General features: G+C 30.6%; 1 protein-coding gene across 1 annotated transcript; it reads left to right on the forward strand.

Moving 5' to 3' along the window:
- Positions 1-6,524: 6,524 nt before the first annotated feature.
- LOC11408447 (protein NRT1/ PTR FAMILY 7.3) lies at positions 6,525-12,918 on the forward strand. Its single transcript, XM_003608601.4, has 5 exons — positions 6,525-6,816; positions 7,196-7,310; positions 10,389-10,606; positions 10,880-11,442; positions 11,735-12,918. The coding sequence occupies exons 1-5, from the start codon at positions 6,562-6,564 to the stop codon at positions 12,588-12,590; spliced, it is 2,007 nt and encodes a 668-aa protein (XP_003608649.3). The 5' UTR covers positions 6,525-6,561; the 3' UTR covers positions 12,591-12,918.
- Positions 12,919-17,840: the final 4,922 nt, after the last annotated feature.

The raw sequence follows: 17,840 nt of genomic DNA on the forward strand, positions 1-17,840 counted from the left end.
AAAATTCATATTTAATCTGTCCCTTGTCGAAAAATTCAAATTTTTTGTGGGAGATGTTATTTTTTTTTCTTTTAAACATGAGTGCAAAAAAGCGTAAAAAATTTCAACCTTTAGGACACTTTTTCGGACTCGCACTTGAAAAAAATTGCGATTTTGCATGGTTCGGTCGAAAAATCAAAATAAATCGAGACTTAGTCGAAATGCTATGAAACTTTATAGACACCTCTATATAAATACATATAGATGATGTGCAAAGTTTCGTAACATTCCGAATAAGTGTCGATTTTTTTTTATTTTTTCAATTGCGATTTTGCGCGTTTCGGTCAAAATATAAAAAAAATCGAGACTTATTTGGAATGTTATGAAACTTTTCACATCATCTATATGTATTTTTATAGAGGTGTCTATAAAGTTTCGTAGAATTCTGAATAACTTTCGATTTATTTTGATTTTTCTACCGAAACGCGTAAAATCATAGTAAAAAGTAGCAAAGCCAGCGGCAGTTAACTGCCGGCGCATATGCTAGAGGCAGTTAACTACCGCTAGAAGTAATTTGATCATTTACTTGTGTCAATAGGAAGTATTCTATGTCAGAAAAACAATTTTCACCCATTTTTATGCCATTATAATCTAGAGACTAATAACTAATACTACAAATATGAGTGAGTGATAAGTGAAACCAAAGATTGAAATAACAACAGTAAAATGTTTGACTTGTTGTCCTAAGATAAAGGACAAACAGAAGACCCATGGAAAGACAACCAATGAATGTGTACAAGTGTGCCTTTCAACATGGTATAAAAAAACAGGTCATTGTCTACCTCAACCTTCTTCACCTCACAATTCACAAATCACAATACCTAAGTAAAATTTTGCCCCATAGAATGGATTTTCCTGATAAAAATTTGGTCACGATGTTGATGTTTATTAAAAATTGGGTGGTAGTGGGATCTGACAATTTAAATAGTCTTTAGAATAAATTTTGTGTAGAGAAAATAACACCTCATGAGGGGATAATTACTTTAGTGCTCTAGTGCGTAAGAAGATTCATAATCTGCTTTATGATGCTTGTTACTGTTGATAAGTCAGTTACATGGGAGTAATACGAGCACTTCCATTTCATAGCCAAAGTTGCTAACTTGTTAATCATAATGGAAGATTGGAAAATTTGCTTATTTGAAGTCTTGTCTCCTAAACTTCTATTTGGTCTACAATAGATATCCTTAATGTGAGATAATTTATTCGAAGATAACGTTAGGTACTAAATGTGAGTTTTAATTAGTTCATCATGTTGTAAGAGACTATAATCTTCCGCTACATCCGAATTCTTGTTGGTTCGTATTTGAACAACAAACTTGGTTCAAAAGATTAAAGTGTTAAGTAGACTTGAATCTCACTCTCAAAAGTTAACTCAAATAATAAGAATGTAAGTACATATATACATTCATCATTCAGATAATCATGTCAACGTGGAACTTCAATACAACTTCTATACACATCCTCACGCCCAGCCTGATTCTTGTGTCTAATTACCACACTATCAATTCTTAATTCGATTCTGGTATCATGTTAAACAAGCATGGATTTAACTCTCAAGAGCTAGTTTAAAGAATGATGATGCCAAATCACATATATACATGGGAACCCTTACTTTAATATAAAGAAACAACAAATGCAAAAGAACACAGATTGGTAACGAAGATCAGCCAATTTTGCATATGTCTGTGACTCAAAGCGACCACAATTCCTTTATATTGTGATTTCAAACTTATGGTGACATGGTACAACTTGTATATGATACTACAATCAAATTTACAAGATTACCAATTCTACGTATTAATAATTATGAGAGATACTCAATTGTTCTTTTCTATTAGTTTGATCTTACTATTAATACATATTGGAAAGGCCGGACCCTTGGGGTGCAAGCAGCTCTACAGAACCGTGCCTCCAAAATTTGGGGCCCGAAATATTTTATTATTTTCATAATGCAGGTTGGAGTAAGTATGTAGTATTAATGCTTAAAGATTTTCAAGCTTGCAAATATGCTCTAGCGGTTGCAATTTGTGTTGATCCATCCATGGTTGCTAGGTTCAACTCTCACCTAGGATAATTTCATAGGAACAGCCCTGGAAAGCACCAAGAATGCCAACTAGCTCCCCTTCTCAAACCAAATTAATCACGTCTTTGATACCACTTATTGCGAAGTCTTGATAATACTGGAATCATTACAAACAATTAATGATGCGTAAAAAAACTCTGATACCACATCTTCATACAAAATATTATGACATAGATTATATGTGTTTGTTTTTTATATATCATTCATTTAGCTTGATCCTTTGAACTCACGTAAGACTAATCGGTCACACTTGAATTCCAACACCACCATCCCTCACCTTTGATATTGGCATCATCTTTAAAAAGCAGATGTTGTAAAATGTAATGGCGATAGTCTTTTGCATGAATTGACTTGGCATCACTTTAATTTCTTTTTGGCCATAGTTATTCCAACAATGCAATCATACTTTTGTCATGACCTTCCATGCATTACACCCCACATAATTTGTGATAATGGTAATCTTGCTTTATCACCTAGTTTTTCTCTTATCATTTTCATCTGCACAAAACAAGGATATTGGAGTTTGTTTGATCATGTGTGCGTAACAGTTGTACCCCTTGAAATTAACATGACCTTTTTTTACATTCTAATTTTAACTTTTGCACAAAATGCTATCTGAATTGGACATTGGAGAGTTCCTTTAAAAGAAGTGAATCTAATATGTCCTCTCTAGTAGAAAATCTATCACCAATATAACACAAACAAGATAAAAGGTGCATGTACTTTAAGTTTGGCTAAATTAAGCTGGAATTGGACTTTACTGAGTTGAGCTTATGTGTTTCCCCTCCCTCTGTTACTTTAAAAGGAGTAAAAGTAAACAAGTAGCCAAATCTGATTTGTACAAGTTTTTTCCATTACTTTTTTGGATTGGAAAGTTGATAGAATTAAGAATTAATCATATCTTAAGAAAATGATCATGTCACACTGTAGTACATGTTGCTGATGTATAATGCATATTTGACCTATTATGCTAGTTGTTAACTGCATTGTCTCCTCATAAAACAGTTAGTGGAAGAAAAAAAAGCTCTTAGAAGTTTTGTAACCTCAAGATAATGATTTTATATACTTTTTTATTTTAAATAGTTGTTCCCAGGGAACAGAGAGTACTTACTTTATCATCATCAATCTTATATTATTCTATTAAATGGATTTTCTGTTTTCTATATATCATTGAAGAAAAACATTCACTACGGGACATAATTTTGTTAGGAAAAATGCTGAATATGGTCATGAAGGATATAAAGTGAAAATTGAATACACAATTTTGTGGAATATGTTGGTATGTCTAATGTAAGTTAGAAGTTTTATATTATATTGCAAAGTACATAGTGATATATAAGTGAGATGACTCAGATCTAATTTAAGGTGATGTGATGTTAATCCGACCACTTATATTATACAGCAAAGTACATGTGATATATAAGTGAGATGACTCAGACCTAATTTAAGGTGATGTGATGTTGATCCACCAACTTATATTATATGTCAAAGTACATCTGATATATAAGTGAAATGACTCATACCTAATTTAAAATAATGAGATGTTGGTCCTTATATTATATAGGAAAGTACATGCGATGTGATATATCTGTGAGATGACTCATATCTAATTTAAGATGATGTGATGTTGATCAATCCATTTATATGATTGTTCTTAAGTTAATACGAAGATCCACACCTCACTCATCATGGTGTTAAATTATGGGAGCAGCCTTACCACAAGAAATGCAAGTATGCCAACTTGTGTGATTTTACTTGTCTTAAATTTTATTTTCAACTCATCATATATTCCTATCTTCATATGTTACTATGCATAGTTACACTGACTGATTATTCATGTGTCGTTCTATTCCATGGGAAATGATTTCTCGTCGAATAGCAACACTTGTCGGTGTTACTAGAGCATCTCAGGCAAAGAGACTTATAAGAAAGCTTAAACAATTTTACTTCACTGTAAGATCTGCATTTTTATGTACACTTATAAGATTGAACTCGCAATGTTAATTTTTTTAACTTAAACACTTTTTTAATCTTTTATTTCTATTGTGAGGTTCATATTCATCTCTTAATAAAAAAAAATGCATTTGGTCATTTAATTTGATTAAATAAGTTAGTCATTTTCATCCATTTTGTTGGTCGAAGTCAAAATTTGTGACACCTGACTTTGATATGAACCCTCAATCACCATGCATGTACTTTGAGCGACAAAATAAATAGAAATGACTAGCTTACAACTATTTAATCAAATTAAATGATCAATGTGCATATTTATTTTTGTTAGGAGATCAGTATCAACCTCACAATACAAATAAATGACTAAATATTAATGTGTTTAAGCCAAATTTTTTGATAAAATTTATGGAAAATAATTCATAGATAAAACTAAAATAATTGTGAGAGAGAGAGAGAGAGAGATGCATTTTAAGTATTTACATTGCAATATTACTTGCCACGTAATATCAATGATAGTGAAATGAAATTAAAATACAAACAAAACTAACTTCCTTCCTAATTATCGTTTTTTTGGTACACATTACCTTTCAAACTCTAGTTGTTTAGGTGGTTGGCTGGAACATATAGTTTTTAAAGCATGTAATTATTCTAATAGTAGTTTCATTAAATATATTCTTTCTATATTGAGATATAGTTTTAAGCACTGTTAAATGGTTAACTAATTACGTAATCCACAAGTTGCATTCAATTCAAATTAGATGATCCTATCTTATTTGTATGTCAAACTGGTAAAGAATGTCCCCAACTTTATGGATAGAGAAATTCAATGAATTGAATTGCAGATGTCCGTTTTCATATGTTTCTATGAATCAGAAACTCAATTTGAGCACACAAAGCATTAAACTCGAGGGTCTCTCCATCATATAGCCGAATCATATGTTTTTTTTTGTTTTGTTTATAAATCAACCTTCATTAATAATTGTCTTTCTTTCTTTCTTTTTTTTTTGATAGAAAAGACTTATCCTACTTTTCTTTCAGCCAAGTGTACCAACTCATTAATGACTAGGACTCCATCAAGAATTAAGACAGTTCAAATATTATTATGAAAGCATATATATAATTGAATATTTATAGTTTATTTATGAAATTAAATTAATAATAATCAGTTATTGTATTGATAAATATTTCACTAATAAATTCTTTAACAAAAAAGAAAAATTAATACCCATAAAAAATACACCTATTAATTTGAAGATTAAAAGAAAAATGAATTATTGCTAAAAATTGAAGGAAAATTAAAAGATCAAGATTTTATGTGGGTGCTAGAAAAGACATTGACCTGCCGTAAATTTCAGCCCAAAAGAAAATTCTTTGCGGTTATCAATAGTTGTCATTTGATATTTCAATGTGATGATAGTACTTCTCATAAAAAAAGTGATATAAACCTTTTAAAAAATGATATAATAATCCTTTTTGAATTAAAATAGTTATTAATTGTAACAAAATAATTTCCTTTTGATTACAAATTTAATTAAATGTTTTTGCTATACCAAAAAACATTAAAAGTTCGTATGGCATAGATAAACAAACTTAAAATTGAAGATTTTTTTTTTTTTAAAACTTTGTTACGTGATTTTGAACTCTTACTACTAAAAGATATATATATATATATATGATAGTCTTGCTCTTAGTAAAACATCGTGAAAAGTGTATGCTTAAAAATATCTTGTTACTTATGGAAGAATAATGTTATTGGAACACACTTGCTTGACAATATATACACACCATATACTATTCAAGTATTTATAAACAAACAATACCGCTAATTTTTGTTTAAATTTTTTTCTAAAATATTAATAGAAGTGTTTTTTTTAACAAAAATACGGATTGAGGAGTGTTAGAAACATTTCTTTTAACATTTACTATAATATTTATTCTTTTATTGAGTGAAATTTATGTGAGTCTAATACTTTATTTTAAACCTATTTTGACATTATTCCTAACACTCCTCATACGCATTTGTGTTGTTAACCAATTAAAGTACCACCTAAAACATCCACAATGAAAACATCTATTTTTAGATATTTAAATACATCTAACATGTACACGTCACTATAAATAATGATACCTAATAAACACTCAACACTTCAGGTAAATGTTTTAAACGAGATCCATTAGTTATCTAATAACTCTATATTATTATATTTCAGCATTATAATATTTTAAAAATATATTTCATTTAAGATTAGAGGTCTTCATTGAAACATTGTTGCCGTTAAATTCTCAAAATAACTTTTTTTGATAGGGGTACCTCGGAGATACCAAGTCTTAAAAGGGAGAGATTTCATGAGAGATGGTCTTAGACTAATATATAAAAGGACACTAATTACCATTTTACAAGCATCCATTAGATTTGAATTTTTTTTCCACTTCAAATTGAGTATATTGTTTGTACTCATTTTTTTTGAAATATTTGTTAGGTAGACATGGAGGAGTATGACACGTTGGATGTCCCCACAATGGTAAATTTGAAATCTGTACCGTTCATGCGATTCTTTCTTCCTCTATATATAGTGAATACTTCCACACACTCTGTTTCATCATTAAATCTCCTTGTCTTCGGCTTTCATCCAAATCAACAACAATCTTCCTCTGCTTCATCATTTTTCTCACTCTTTTTCTTCCTTTTTGTCTTTGAAACTTTGTCATCACCAATGGCTTGCTTAGAGGTCTGCAAAGAGGTAACCATAAATAGAACTTATCCATATTATTTATTCATTCTTTCTAATATTTTCTATCTGTCAAATGAACTGATACATTTTCTTACCTTAAAGTTTTGTTGTAATGATAAAATATAATGTTCCAACATTACTAAATTAAAGTCCAAAATACAGATATATCCATCCTATTGGACCTCTGTTTTTTTTTGTTTGTTGACAAAACCAAATTCTGTTGATCACTGGCAATATGCAATATTTGAGCATGCTCTTACAGCTTATTATATAGTTAAACTAGTGATATATTACGGGGTTAACTTATGTCGTTAAGGCAGAAGTTAATGAGTTAAAAGTTAGAAGTAACTAATTAAAATAGTGCAATTTTGCTGAAAACTTTTTGCAGGGGAAGTTCAAAGAAGAAACAGAAGAGTTAACTCTTGATGGGAGTGTTGATTGGCATGGTCGCCCATCAATCAGAGCCACATCCGGGAGATGGTTTGCCGGAACTATTATACTCTGTAAGTTCCAAACATCTATTTTATGAACCTGGTGTATTATATTTTTGCTACACTGGATTATTCTTGTATGATACATGAACGAATATAAATTTCTAAGGCATTCCCGTAAAATATTAGTTCTCCTTTTATTCCACTAATTATTTAAAAATAAACAAGAAATCAATTCTATATTTTAAATTTTTGTGAATGTGTAAGATTTATGATCATAGTTTTGTCATTACGGAAGACTTTATCTTTTAAAAAATACTAACAAGTGCCTTTGAAATACTTGTTAAAGAAGCCAAACAAAGAAGTTTTACGTTAAAAACGATTTTTTTTTTTTGAATACACAATTTTAAATGCAATATTGATATATTTGATAACCTTAACAAGTGCTACAGAGCTATATATATTGTTAGCCTGACCTTATCTTAAATGATCATACATATGGCCCTTAATTTATAATACCATATTCATCATAAATGTGTCCCTGTGTAGCGTTAAAACCGTATTTTATATGATGTGGATTAAGGTTTTAAGTTAGGTCGCAACTAGTGTTACTAATTAGGTCAATTTTGGTAGTAGTAGTATTTTAATGATTGATGTTAGTTTAAATTTCTAAACTCTTTTCAGCGTCTCTTTAACTCATCCAATAAGCTATCTATTTGATATACATCGACTTCAATTAGTTTGTTTAGACAATGACTTAACCGTAATCATATATGTTATTCAAGTAAATACAAAATGTAATTTTCCAAAAAAAGTAACAAAAAATGATTATATAGATGAATTTTGAGTGTGCACGGGGGAGTGATACGTCTACGTATAATTTGATGATGATAGGATTATAAAAGAGTCGTGGCAAATTTTAGAGCCGTAGAAGATTCAAGAACCTTGTCCAGCTATTATTGAATATGCAATGCAATTAATCGGTGGTTTATAGACTATGATAGCTTATCAGTACAAAAAGTAGGACTTTTTGTCCACAAAAAAACAAACTATGATCTCTTGTTCATCTTATCAGTTTTCACATCTTAGAAAATTTTAAGAAAACGACAACTTTAACAGGATCATCATGTGCTTCATTCAGTTCACATTTAACAATGAGCTATAGTTTTTATTTTTTTAATTTTTTTATATTTAGGGTTTTGATTTGTTGGCTGATTCTTACTCGACCGTTTTGGTTTTAGATAGAACAAAATAAAGTACATATTACAGCAATAGAAGAAGATACAGATTCTGAATCCTTATAAAACGACAGGAGACAAAAAATAGGAAAAAAAAGGAGAGATTGTTGTGTTGAGTGTAAAAATATTTGAGCATGCATTTGAGATTGTATAAATTGTTGCCGACACGTAATTGCAAACAAGATTAACCATGACGTAGGTATTTGCCACGTGTTATGATGCATACATGCATACACTTTCAATACTTATGGACATGAGTGTAAGAAAGAGTGAAATTCTATATTTAGTGCACTAAAGTTGAGTTGAAGACAGCCCATAATTAACACTAGCTTTTTTAGATACGACAATATTCCAAATTTTGTCACTATTTACTATATCTTTTTTTCTCTTTTAATTATTAAAAGATTATGATAATATTATAATTATAAGCCACAATCTCATGTAAGGCTACTGAAGGTCACCAATAAGGTTAAGAATATGGTAGGTTAGAATACACTTTATATAAGTTTTTTCTTTCAAAAAAAGATAGACTTTGTAAGGTCTTATTTTGTTCTAAAATTATTAGGTATGGGTTTGGTCTATTATTGTCATAAATCAATTTTTAAGGTTCGAATTGACATCTATAAAAAAAAGTATGACAAGATTTGAAATTAGTTTGTATATATAAAAATTAAATCATACTAATTTTTTTCAAAGCTTTGCACCACACAAGTGGTGAGTTGTTAAACTTTATTGATAGACTAGCAATCTAAATCAACCGAGGAGATTAATTCTATTTTAAGTTTTTTAATGATAAATATTAATAATTAGTTGTTAGATTAATCTTAAAAGTTATAACACAATCGTTTAGATAATCCAACATTACATGATATTCTAGTTAAATTAATTATATTTTATAACAGTAATAATAATAATAATAATGATTATAATAATAATAATAATAATAATAATAATAATAATAATAATAATAATTTTGAATATGTAAAATGTATATAGGTAATTCTATGATTTAACGCAACATCCAAAATTTAATTTAATTTTCTTTCAAATTGAACATGTCAAATTATATTTGAGTTCTTAAATATTACATTTTTTTTTTGATAAGTTCTTAAATATTACATTTTTTTTTGAGGGAAAAGTTCTTAAATATTACATGAAAATTGTTTTTGAACTAATTGATAATCGTTTTGAATATTCTTTTACCAAATCAAGAAATATTTTTCATTTGGCCGTATCCAGAATCCACCAATTGTAAATGCTAAAACAAATAAAAAAAACAAGTCCTATTAGTTAGGTCCAGAACTAAGATATCAAAGGTGAAAGAAAGTTTGAAGGTCACAATCATAGAAGTATCAGAGTCATACATAGGTAGGATATTTCCGAACCTTTTCGCGTGTACAAAGAAAAAGTACACAAAAACAACGTCGTGTGTGCATGTACATGTGCTCAAGTGCGGTTCATTTTTATTATAAAAACAAATAAATTTAGGTTAAGAGAGGGACATCCTAATATAATATGTTCTTAGAATTTTATATATGAATCCAAATTACACCATATTTGGTCAGAAGATCTAACAAACAAACGTGGTTGATTTTCATTTAAGCACCAAAAAATAATATGTTTTTGAATTTTAGAAGATAAAATATTGTTGCATATTTATTTAGCCATCCTAAGTTAAAATGTTTGAATTTAAAATTTACCCTTTCTAATGAATTAAATATTTTCATACGAAAATACAATATTTTAGTTATAAAAAATTTATAATTGAATTTTAATTCATGAAAAAAAAAGTTTATGTGTTTTATTTTTGGTAGAAGAACTTATTATTAACTTTAAGATATATTTTTGATGAAGATATAAATATTTCATGATGCTAACAATCTTAATGTTGTTGATATATTTGATCAACCAGTGAACCAAGGTCTAGCAACCTTAGCATTCTTTGGAGTTGGAGTGAACCTAGTTCTGTTCTTGACAAGGGTGTTGGGTCAAGATAATGCTGCTGCTGCTAACAATGTCAGCAAGTGGACTGGCACAGTTTACATCTTCTCTCTTGTTGGTGCTTTCCTTAGTGATTCTTATTGGGGAAGATACAAAACATGTGCTATCTTTCAAGGCATTTTTGTAACCGTAAGTAATATACATTCAATTCTATGAAGCACGAATACGACATGGACACTGGATACGACACGGACATTGAAACGCCGACACCATTAATAATTTGAGAAAATCATATAATCTAGTGTAATTATATGTGTCGATGTCGTGTCGGTGTCAGACACGTGACCGACACAGGAGAATTGTCCGTGCTTCATTATTTCAATTTCATTTTTCCACTTTAATTAATTTCTTACCAGTACATTATATTAATTTGTTCCTTTATGCAATGGTTTGATATAACAGGGTCTAGTATCTTTGTCCGTTACAACATACCTTGCTTTGCTTAGACCAAAAGGTTGTGGAAATGGAAAACTTGAATGTGGGGAACATTCAAGTTTGGAAATGGGAATGTTCTACCTATCAATCTATCTGATTGCCTTAGGAAATGGAGGGTATCAACCAAACATTGCAACATTTGGTGCTGACCAATTTGATGAAGATCACTCAAAGGAGAGTTATTCAAAAGTGGCATTTTTTAGCTACTTTTACTTGGCATTGAACCTTGGTTCACTTTTCTCAAACACTATTTTGGGCTATTTTGAAGATGAAGGATTATGGGCTCTTGGGTTTTGGGCTTCTGCTGGGTCTGCCTTTTTGGCTCTTGTACTTTTTCTTGTTGGCACCCCAAAATATAGACACTTTAAACCTTGTGGCAATCCTCTTTCTAGATTCTGCCAAGTGTTTTTCGCTGCTTCAAGGAAATTGGGAGTTCAAATGACTTCAAATGGAGATGACTTGTATGTCATAGATGAAAAGGAGTCTTCTAACAACTCCAACAGAAAGATTCTCCACACACATGGCTTCAAGTAAGTTATTTGAATACTTCCAATAATGATTTAATGTTTACACTTCTATAGCAGCTACATTGCCGTTTGGACCACGTCAAAAACCATTATGTCGTGGTCAAGATTGTGGTCGCAGACTTTTATTTAAAATCCTGCGGTAGATTAATTAAACAATGGAACTTCGGAAAATAATGAGACTTGGAAGATAATATTCTTTTTATATTTCTTCTTACATATAAGTCATAATTGCATTTAGGAGAAGTTCATCTAGAGTGCTTATTGACCAATTTTCCATTTATCATCTATATTGCAGGTTTTTGGATAGGGCAGCTTATATAACTTCAAGAGATTTAGAGGTCCAAAAAGGAGGCCAACATAACCCATGGTATCTGTGTCCTATTACTCAAGTTGAAGAAGTAAAATGCATACTAAGACTTCTTCCAATTTGGCTTTGCACAATAATCTACTCAGTAGTTTTCACTCAGATGGCTTCCCTTTTTGTGGAGCAAGGTGCTGCAATGAAAACCACAATTTCCAGTTTCAAAATACCACCAGCAAGCATGTCTAGCTTCGATATCCTCAGCGTAGCCATCTTCATTTTCTTCTACCGTCGAGTACTTGATCCACTCGTCGGAAAACTCAAAAAATCAAGTTCCAAGGGACTCACTGAACTTCAAAGAATGGGAATCGGTCTCGTTATAGCTATAATCGCAATGGTTACAGCTGGAATAGTTGAATGTTACAGGCTTAAGTATGCAAAACAAGGTGACACAAGCTCTCTAAGTATCTTCTGGCAAATTCCTCAGTATGCACTTATAGGAGCTTCTGAGGTTTTTATGTATGTAGGACAATTAGAATTTTTCAATGCTCAAACACCTGATGGATTAAAGAGCTTTGGAAGTGCACTTTGCATGACAAGTATCTCACTTGGGAACTATGTGAGTAGCTTAATTGTTAGTATTGTTATGAAGATTTCAACTGAAGATCACATGCCAGGATGGATCCCTGGAAACTTGAATAGAGGTCACTTGGATAGGTTTTTCTTCCTATTGGCTGTTTTGACTTCTTTAGATTTGATTGCTTATATTGCATGTGCAAAGTGGTTTCAGAATATTCAGATGGCATGCAAATATGATAACAATGACGAGCCTAGTAGCTGCAAAGTTTAATCATTTCCAATATGGAGAAGTTTTAACATTATATATTATGAATAAGAGAAGGAAGGGAGCAAGTACTATTGAAGAAAATGTGATGGTTTGGATCAAGAGAATGCCTTTTTACATGAGTCTCTTTAACTGTATTCAGTATAGTTTTTACTCCTGACTAAGATTTTCAGTTTATGTACTTTGAAATTCATGGTTGTATCCATGGTTGTATAAATTGAACTTTTTGAAGAGACAATGATAGTTTTAGGGCCTCTCTTAGTCTTCCTTGTTCCTTCTTTCATTTTTTGTAAGTTCCATTGCTAATGGTGGACATGTTAATATGTTATTTTGATTTATGTGTGTGAAATTGCATGTTTCAATTTCTAATTGATTACATATCTTGCCAACAAAATGTGTATGTTGTTAATATCTGAAACTAATGTTTTAGTAGACAAATATAGGAAACACCCCGGCCATGACTTTAAATGAAGGTCTGGGACCGCGATTTGGTCAACAAAATCGGTTTTTGCTATCTCTTTAACTGTAACTTTAATTTGGATTAATGTTGCATCAATCACATTTGACTGTGATTCCTTGCAAAATGAAAAATTGTAACAGGACCATTGCCGCAATCACTTTTTCAAACCTTGCTACCAACTACCAAGTGAAGCACTATAGTTTCAAAAGAATCACATAGTTTAACTTTGTACGGAATTTCTTATGTATTTGTTATATTCAAGGCCGACCCAAGAATAAGGCTACTAAAACTCTCGTTTTAGGCCTTCCAACAAAAAAATATTTTTCATTAGATTTTATAAACAAAAAAGCCTTATATATTAAAACTTGTTTTAGACCTCACCTACAAATAAAATTGATTAGACCGGAACTGGTCGTATTCGCAGACATAAATCCAAACAAAGAGTGGTAAATCTGATTTTCAAGTCAGGTTGTAATGTGGTGAGCCAAAAACATGATTGTCTCCAACAGTTTCTAAGCACACATAATAAAACATACAGTGGAAAAACATTGCATGGGATCAACTACATATCTTAGCCATTTAAAAAAAAAAAATCACCAATGGGCAAAGGTGTTTAATTATTGAAGTCTATTCAAGCTCCATATAATCTTTCACCAGAATCCTTGTATTTCTACCAAGCCTCCGCAGGCTATGTATTCTTTGTCAAAGCCTCATCAGTCTCTCTATATTATCAAGTCTTAACAGACACCATGCATTCTTTACTATGCCTATTCAGGCTCACAATACTATAAGCCTCTCAAGGCTCTACTGATTCACTCAAAATGGCATAATCCCTTACAGGCCTTTGAGAGGTTCATCCTGCCACTACCTAGCGGATTACAATTATGTTTTGTGTGTTAATAATAACACAATCTAATAACTCTCAGTCTCAACTAAAAGAATATAACAATACAAATCAAATATCAACCATAGTTATCACTCTTAGAGAGACAATCAAACTAACTAGATTTGATTGATTTACAACAAGATGACGAGCTCTCAATGAGAAAGGATATACACTGAATATCTCGTGTTCTAGGCCTGATTGACTGCCCGCCTTCATTACAGTATTTTCTTTGCCATTTTTAGTCCTTTGCTGCATTTGTTTGCGGTTTATTTGTGGCAACCTTAATCATATATTGTTTTTGGGTTGTATCATCCTCAGTTGCAACTATATCCACCATGTTCCGGCCAAATCTGCTGTGTTCGATCGTGAATCATGTCCCATCGTCGATACCCTCACAACCATCATGAAAAACTGAGACGTGTGATACCAGAACCAATTCTGTCGGAGCATCTACACCCTCACACGCCTCCTTCATCCGATGTGTGATATGTGACACCCTAATTATTGTTATTTGAAGTCTTTTTTTTTTCTTTCTTTTTTCTCTTGAGCAAAATTGGTTGATCAATATGTCATGTGATAAGCTACTTATATAGGCTCCAGAAGTACTCATGGGTACTTGATTCTTGTGTCACTCATTACATGACATTTGACTCCCAACCTTATACTACTCTTGCAGACGGTTCTCATATTCAACATTCAATCTTTTTAATTGAAAGATGTGATTTATGTTTGTCTTTAGAAAAATCTTATCTCGACTTACAATCTTACAAAGGCTGATAATTGTGTAGTAATATTTTTATTTATTTTATTTTTGTTGTTCTTATTAGGATCTTGCATCTGAGATGACAATAGAGGAACTGCAAGAAATAGACTTATGACTAGGACTAGGATTAGGAGTAATTCAATCACAGTGTTTGCCGATGACTCATATTTAGAAATAGGACTTGGGTTTCTAGTGGGTTATTGATCAAAAACTCAAACTCGGAGTCGATTTCATTTGTAGGATGCATTTTCATGAAAAGTAACATCCTTTGTTGTGATGTATTTATGACTAGGAAAATGATAACATTTGTAATTGTAACCTTTATTTGGGCTATAAGAAAATCCAAAGGGATCATACTCTGTTTTTGGGAATTATAAGTAGAGTTTGAGATGAAGGATCTCGAGGAACTCAAGTATTTCTTGGAAATTATTGAGATAAACTACTCAAAACAATGCTTTTCTATCTCTTAGAGAAATTATGTGTTTAATCGTTTGCAGGAAATAGGAAACCTTGAATGCAAACTTACAAGTGTTTCCAATGAGTAAAATCACAAGTTGGGCTTTGAGGAAGAAAATGCCAAAGTTGACTAGGGTTAGTATCAAAGGTTAGTGAGAAAATTGATTTACTTGGCCGACCCAAGAATAAGGCTACTAAAGTTCTTGTTTTACTTCGCAATTACAGACCATAGACCGTGTTCACAATATCTCAAAGCCAGTCCAGAGAGAATAGTATTGTTTAAAAGAGGTGGAAACTTAATTAGGGAGGCTTACATTGATGTTGATTATGCAGGTTCAACGAGATATAAAGGATTTACTTTAGGATATTGTACCTTCTTGTGTGAAAAAATTGTTGCTTAGTGGAGTAGGAAGCAAAGTGTAATAGGTCGATCTAGGGCTAAAGTAGAATTTAGAGCTATGGGACAAGGAAATATTTGTGAACTATTATGGATGAAAAAAATGACAGAAAATTTGATGATATAATGTGAAGGCTCTATGAAATTGTTTTGTAACAATAAATCGGCTATTAGTATTGCATACAATCTTTTTCAACATGACATGACAAAACTCATTAAGATTGACCGACATTTCATCAAAGAATAGATAGATATCGGATTGATAACTAAAAGCTACATTAATCATGTGGAATATGTGTTCATGAAGGGTCTACTAAAAGAGCAATTCAACCAACTTACTTACAAACTTGTAATGATTGATATTCATTCACCATCTCAAAAGAGAGTGTCGTAAATATTAGATCAAGATTTGTCTCTATTTAAGCTGGTTAATTATAGCATTGTAGTTACAATATTCACGTAGATTAGAATACTTTCTGCCGGAAATGATATGGACAATGTCTACTAAAATCAGATGAAGTAATTCAACTTTGTTTAGATGACTACTTGATTCAATGTTTTAGATGTTGGAATCTCGTTGTACCATAACATCTTATGTTTCTCTTATGTCAACAAATAGTGAATCATTAGATGAAGTTAGCTCCTTAGTAAAATACTTCAATGTCACCTTCATTGTATTAACACTTGTGGTAAAAACTACTCGTAGAAATAGCACTTATGTGCTTCACTTGAGTTCGCACGCATACCGTGAATCACTGGACATTGTTATGTTATGTTTATACTCAAAATGTTAGAGGATAAATTGTTCCTTATATTGATGTCATCAAAATATCTAAATTCAGAATGATGCTTGGACCCATTTGGTTTCAACAATATGAAAATAGATGAATCTATTTCGTCTTACACGAGAGACATACATAGATATTATATCTTTAATAACTTAACAACGCATAAACCAATAACGGAAAAGAGTTTGTCACTAATTTCGTCTCTGACATGTTTTGAGATGGAAATTTTAAATTTAATTGAGAGAATATATATTATTCATATTGAGAGAAGATGAATTCTATTTTTTTACGCATTAAAAATATAAAAGTAATGGAATTGTAGTTTTTCTTTTTTTGAATTTCAGCCTATATCAAAATTGATTTAGTAAATAAATAATATTGGTAGATATCTATTTATATTTATGTTGATAAGGTAACTAAAAATATTTTTAATTAAATAAAAAAACATTGATAATTTAAAAAAATCATTTACAAAATATAGAAAACACTGTATAAAACTTATAAGAAAATACATGAATATGTGAGAATGAATGAAAATATTCAGATATTTGCTCCTCTAAAAAAAATCAGATATACCTCACTCGAAAATATAAATCTATAATTATATTTTATCATAGTTTATTGGAAATTTCCAGACATAATTTTAGGTGAGTGTACCCTAATAATTTCTTCATAATATAAAAAAAGGAAAGGTAAAAACCAAAAAGAGGAAAAAGAGAATATCAAACTACTATTTGGTGGATGAACTTGAATATATTCATTTTGGGAAAATGACATAGTAGCATACATCGAACCACATTTAAAAAAAAAAAAATACATCGAACCAATCGGTCAAAAAGAAAAATATTCATCGAACCAAAATCAGAATAAGGACTCCTTCTCTCAACCAAGAACATGCATTTTTTTCTTCTTCTTTCCTTCCCTTGCCTCATAACAAAACCATGCATTTTTTCCAGAACAGATAAAATAACGTGTATGAGTCATTAAGATTTTGTCTAACCCAAAATAGCACCCTTTTATCTAATAATAATACACAAGATGACCACCTTTTTATCTAGATGGTGTAAATTGAATGTATATGAATAAATAAATGTTAATGTTCTTATCCTCTCACTTAATATTTCTGCAAAAATTGATTTTATTTTATTTTAGATTTTGACTGAAGATTGATTTTATTTATTATAAAAAGGATTTTATTTAAATTTTAATTGAAGATTGATTTTATTTTTCATAAAAAGGATTTTATTTAAAAAAACAGGAAATATATTATATGAAATATTAATGGAGATCTTCATACCCAAAATAATTATTCAAATAAATACCACATCTTCCCTAAAAAAAAAAAATACCACATCTCGGTTTTAAAATATTAAAATTGTATAAAATTAAATATTATTCGATGTACCTTAATAACTGTAACAAGAAAAAAAGATATACCTTAATCCGTTGTATTTTTTTTTTGTGACCGAAATTTGAACCCGGACTTTGCATATTTTAAGCATTGTC

The sequence above is a fragment of the Medicago truncatula genome, chromosome 4 (genome assembly GCF_003473485.1).
Source record: "Medicago truncatula cultivar Jemalong A17 chromosome 4, MtrunA17r5.0-ANR, whole genome shotgun sequence".
Classification (NCBI taxonomy): domain Eukaryota; kingdom Viridiplantae; phylum Streptophyta; class Magnoliopsida; order Fabales; family Fabaceae; genus Medicago; species Medicago truncatula.

Bases quoted from the DNA above. Each gene is read 5' to 3' on its own strand.
- LOC11408447 (XM_003608601.4), top strand. From the start codon at position 6,562: ATGGAGGAGTATGACACGTTGGATGTCCCCACAATGGTAAATTTGAAA. The intron at 10,607-10,879 runs GTAAGTAATATA...TTGATATAACAG, and splicing joins TTCAAGGCATTTTTGTAACC to GGTCTAGTATCTTTGTCCGT. The intron at 11,443-11,734 runs GTAAGTTATTTG...TCTATATTGCAG, and splicing joins CTCCACACACATGGCTTCAA to GTTTTTGGATAGGGCAGCTT.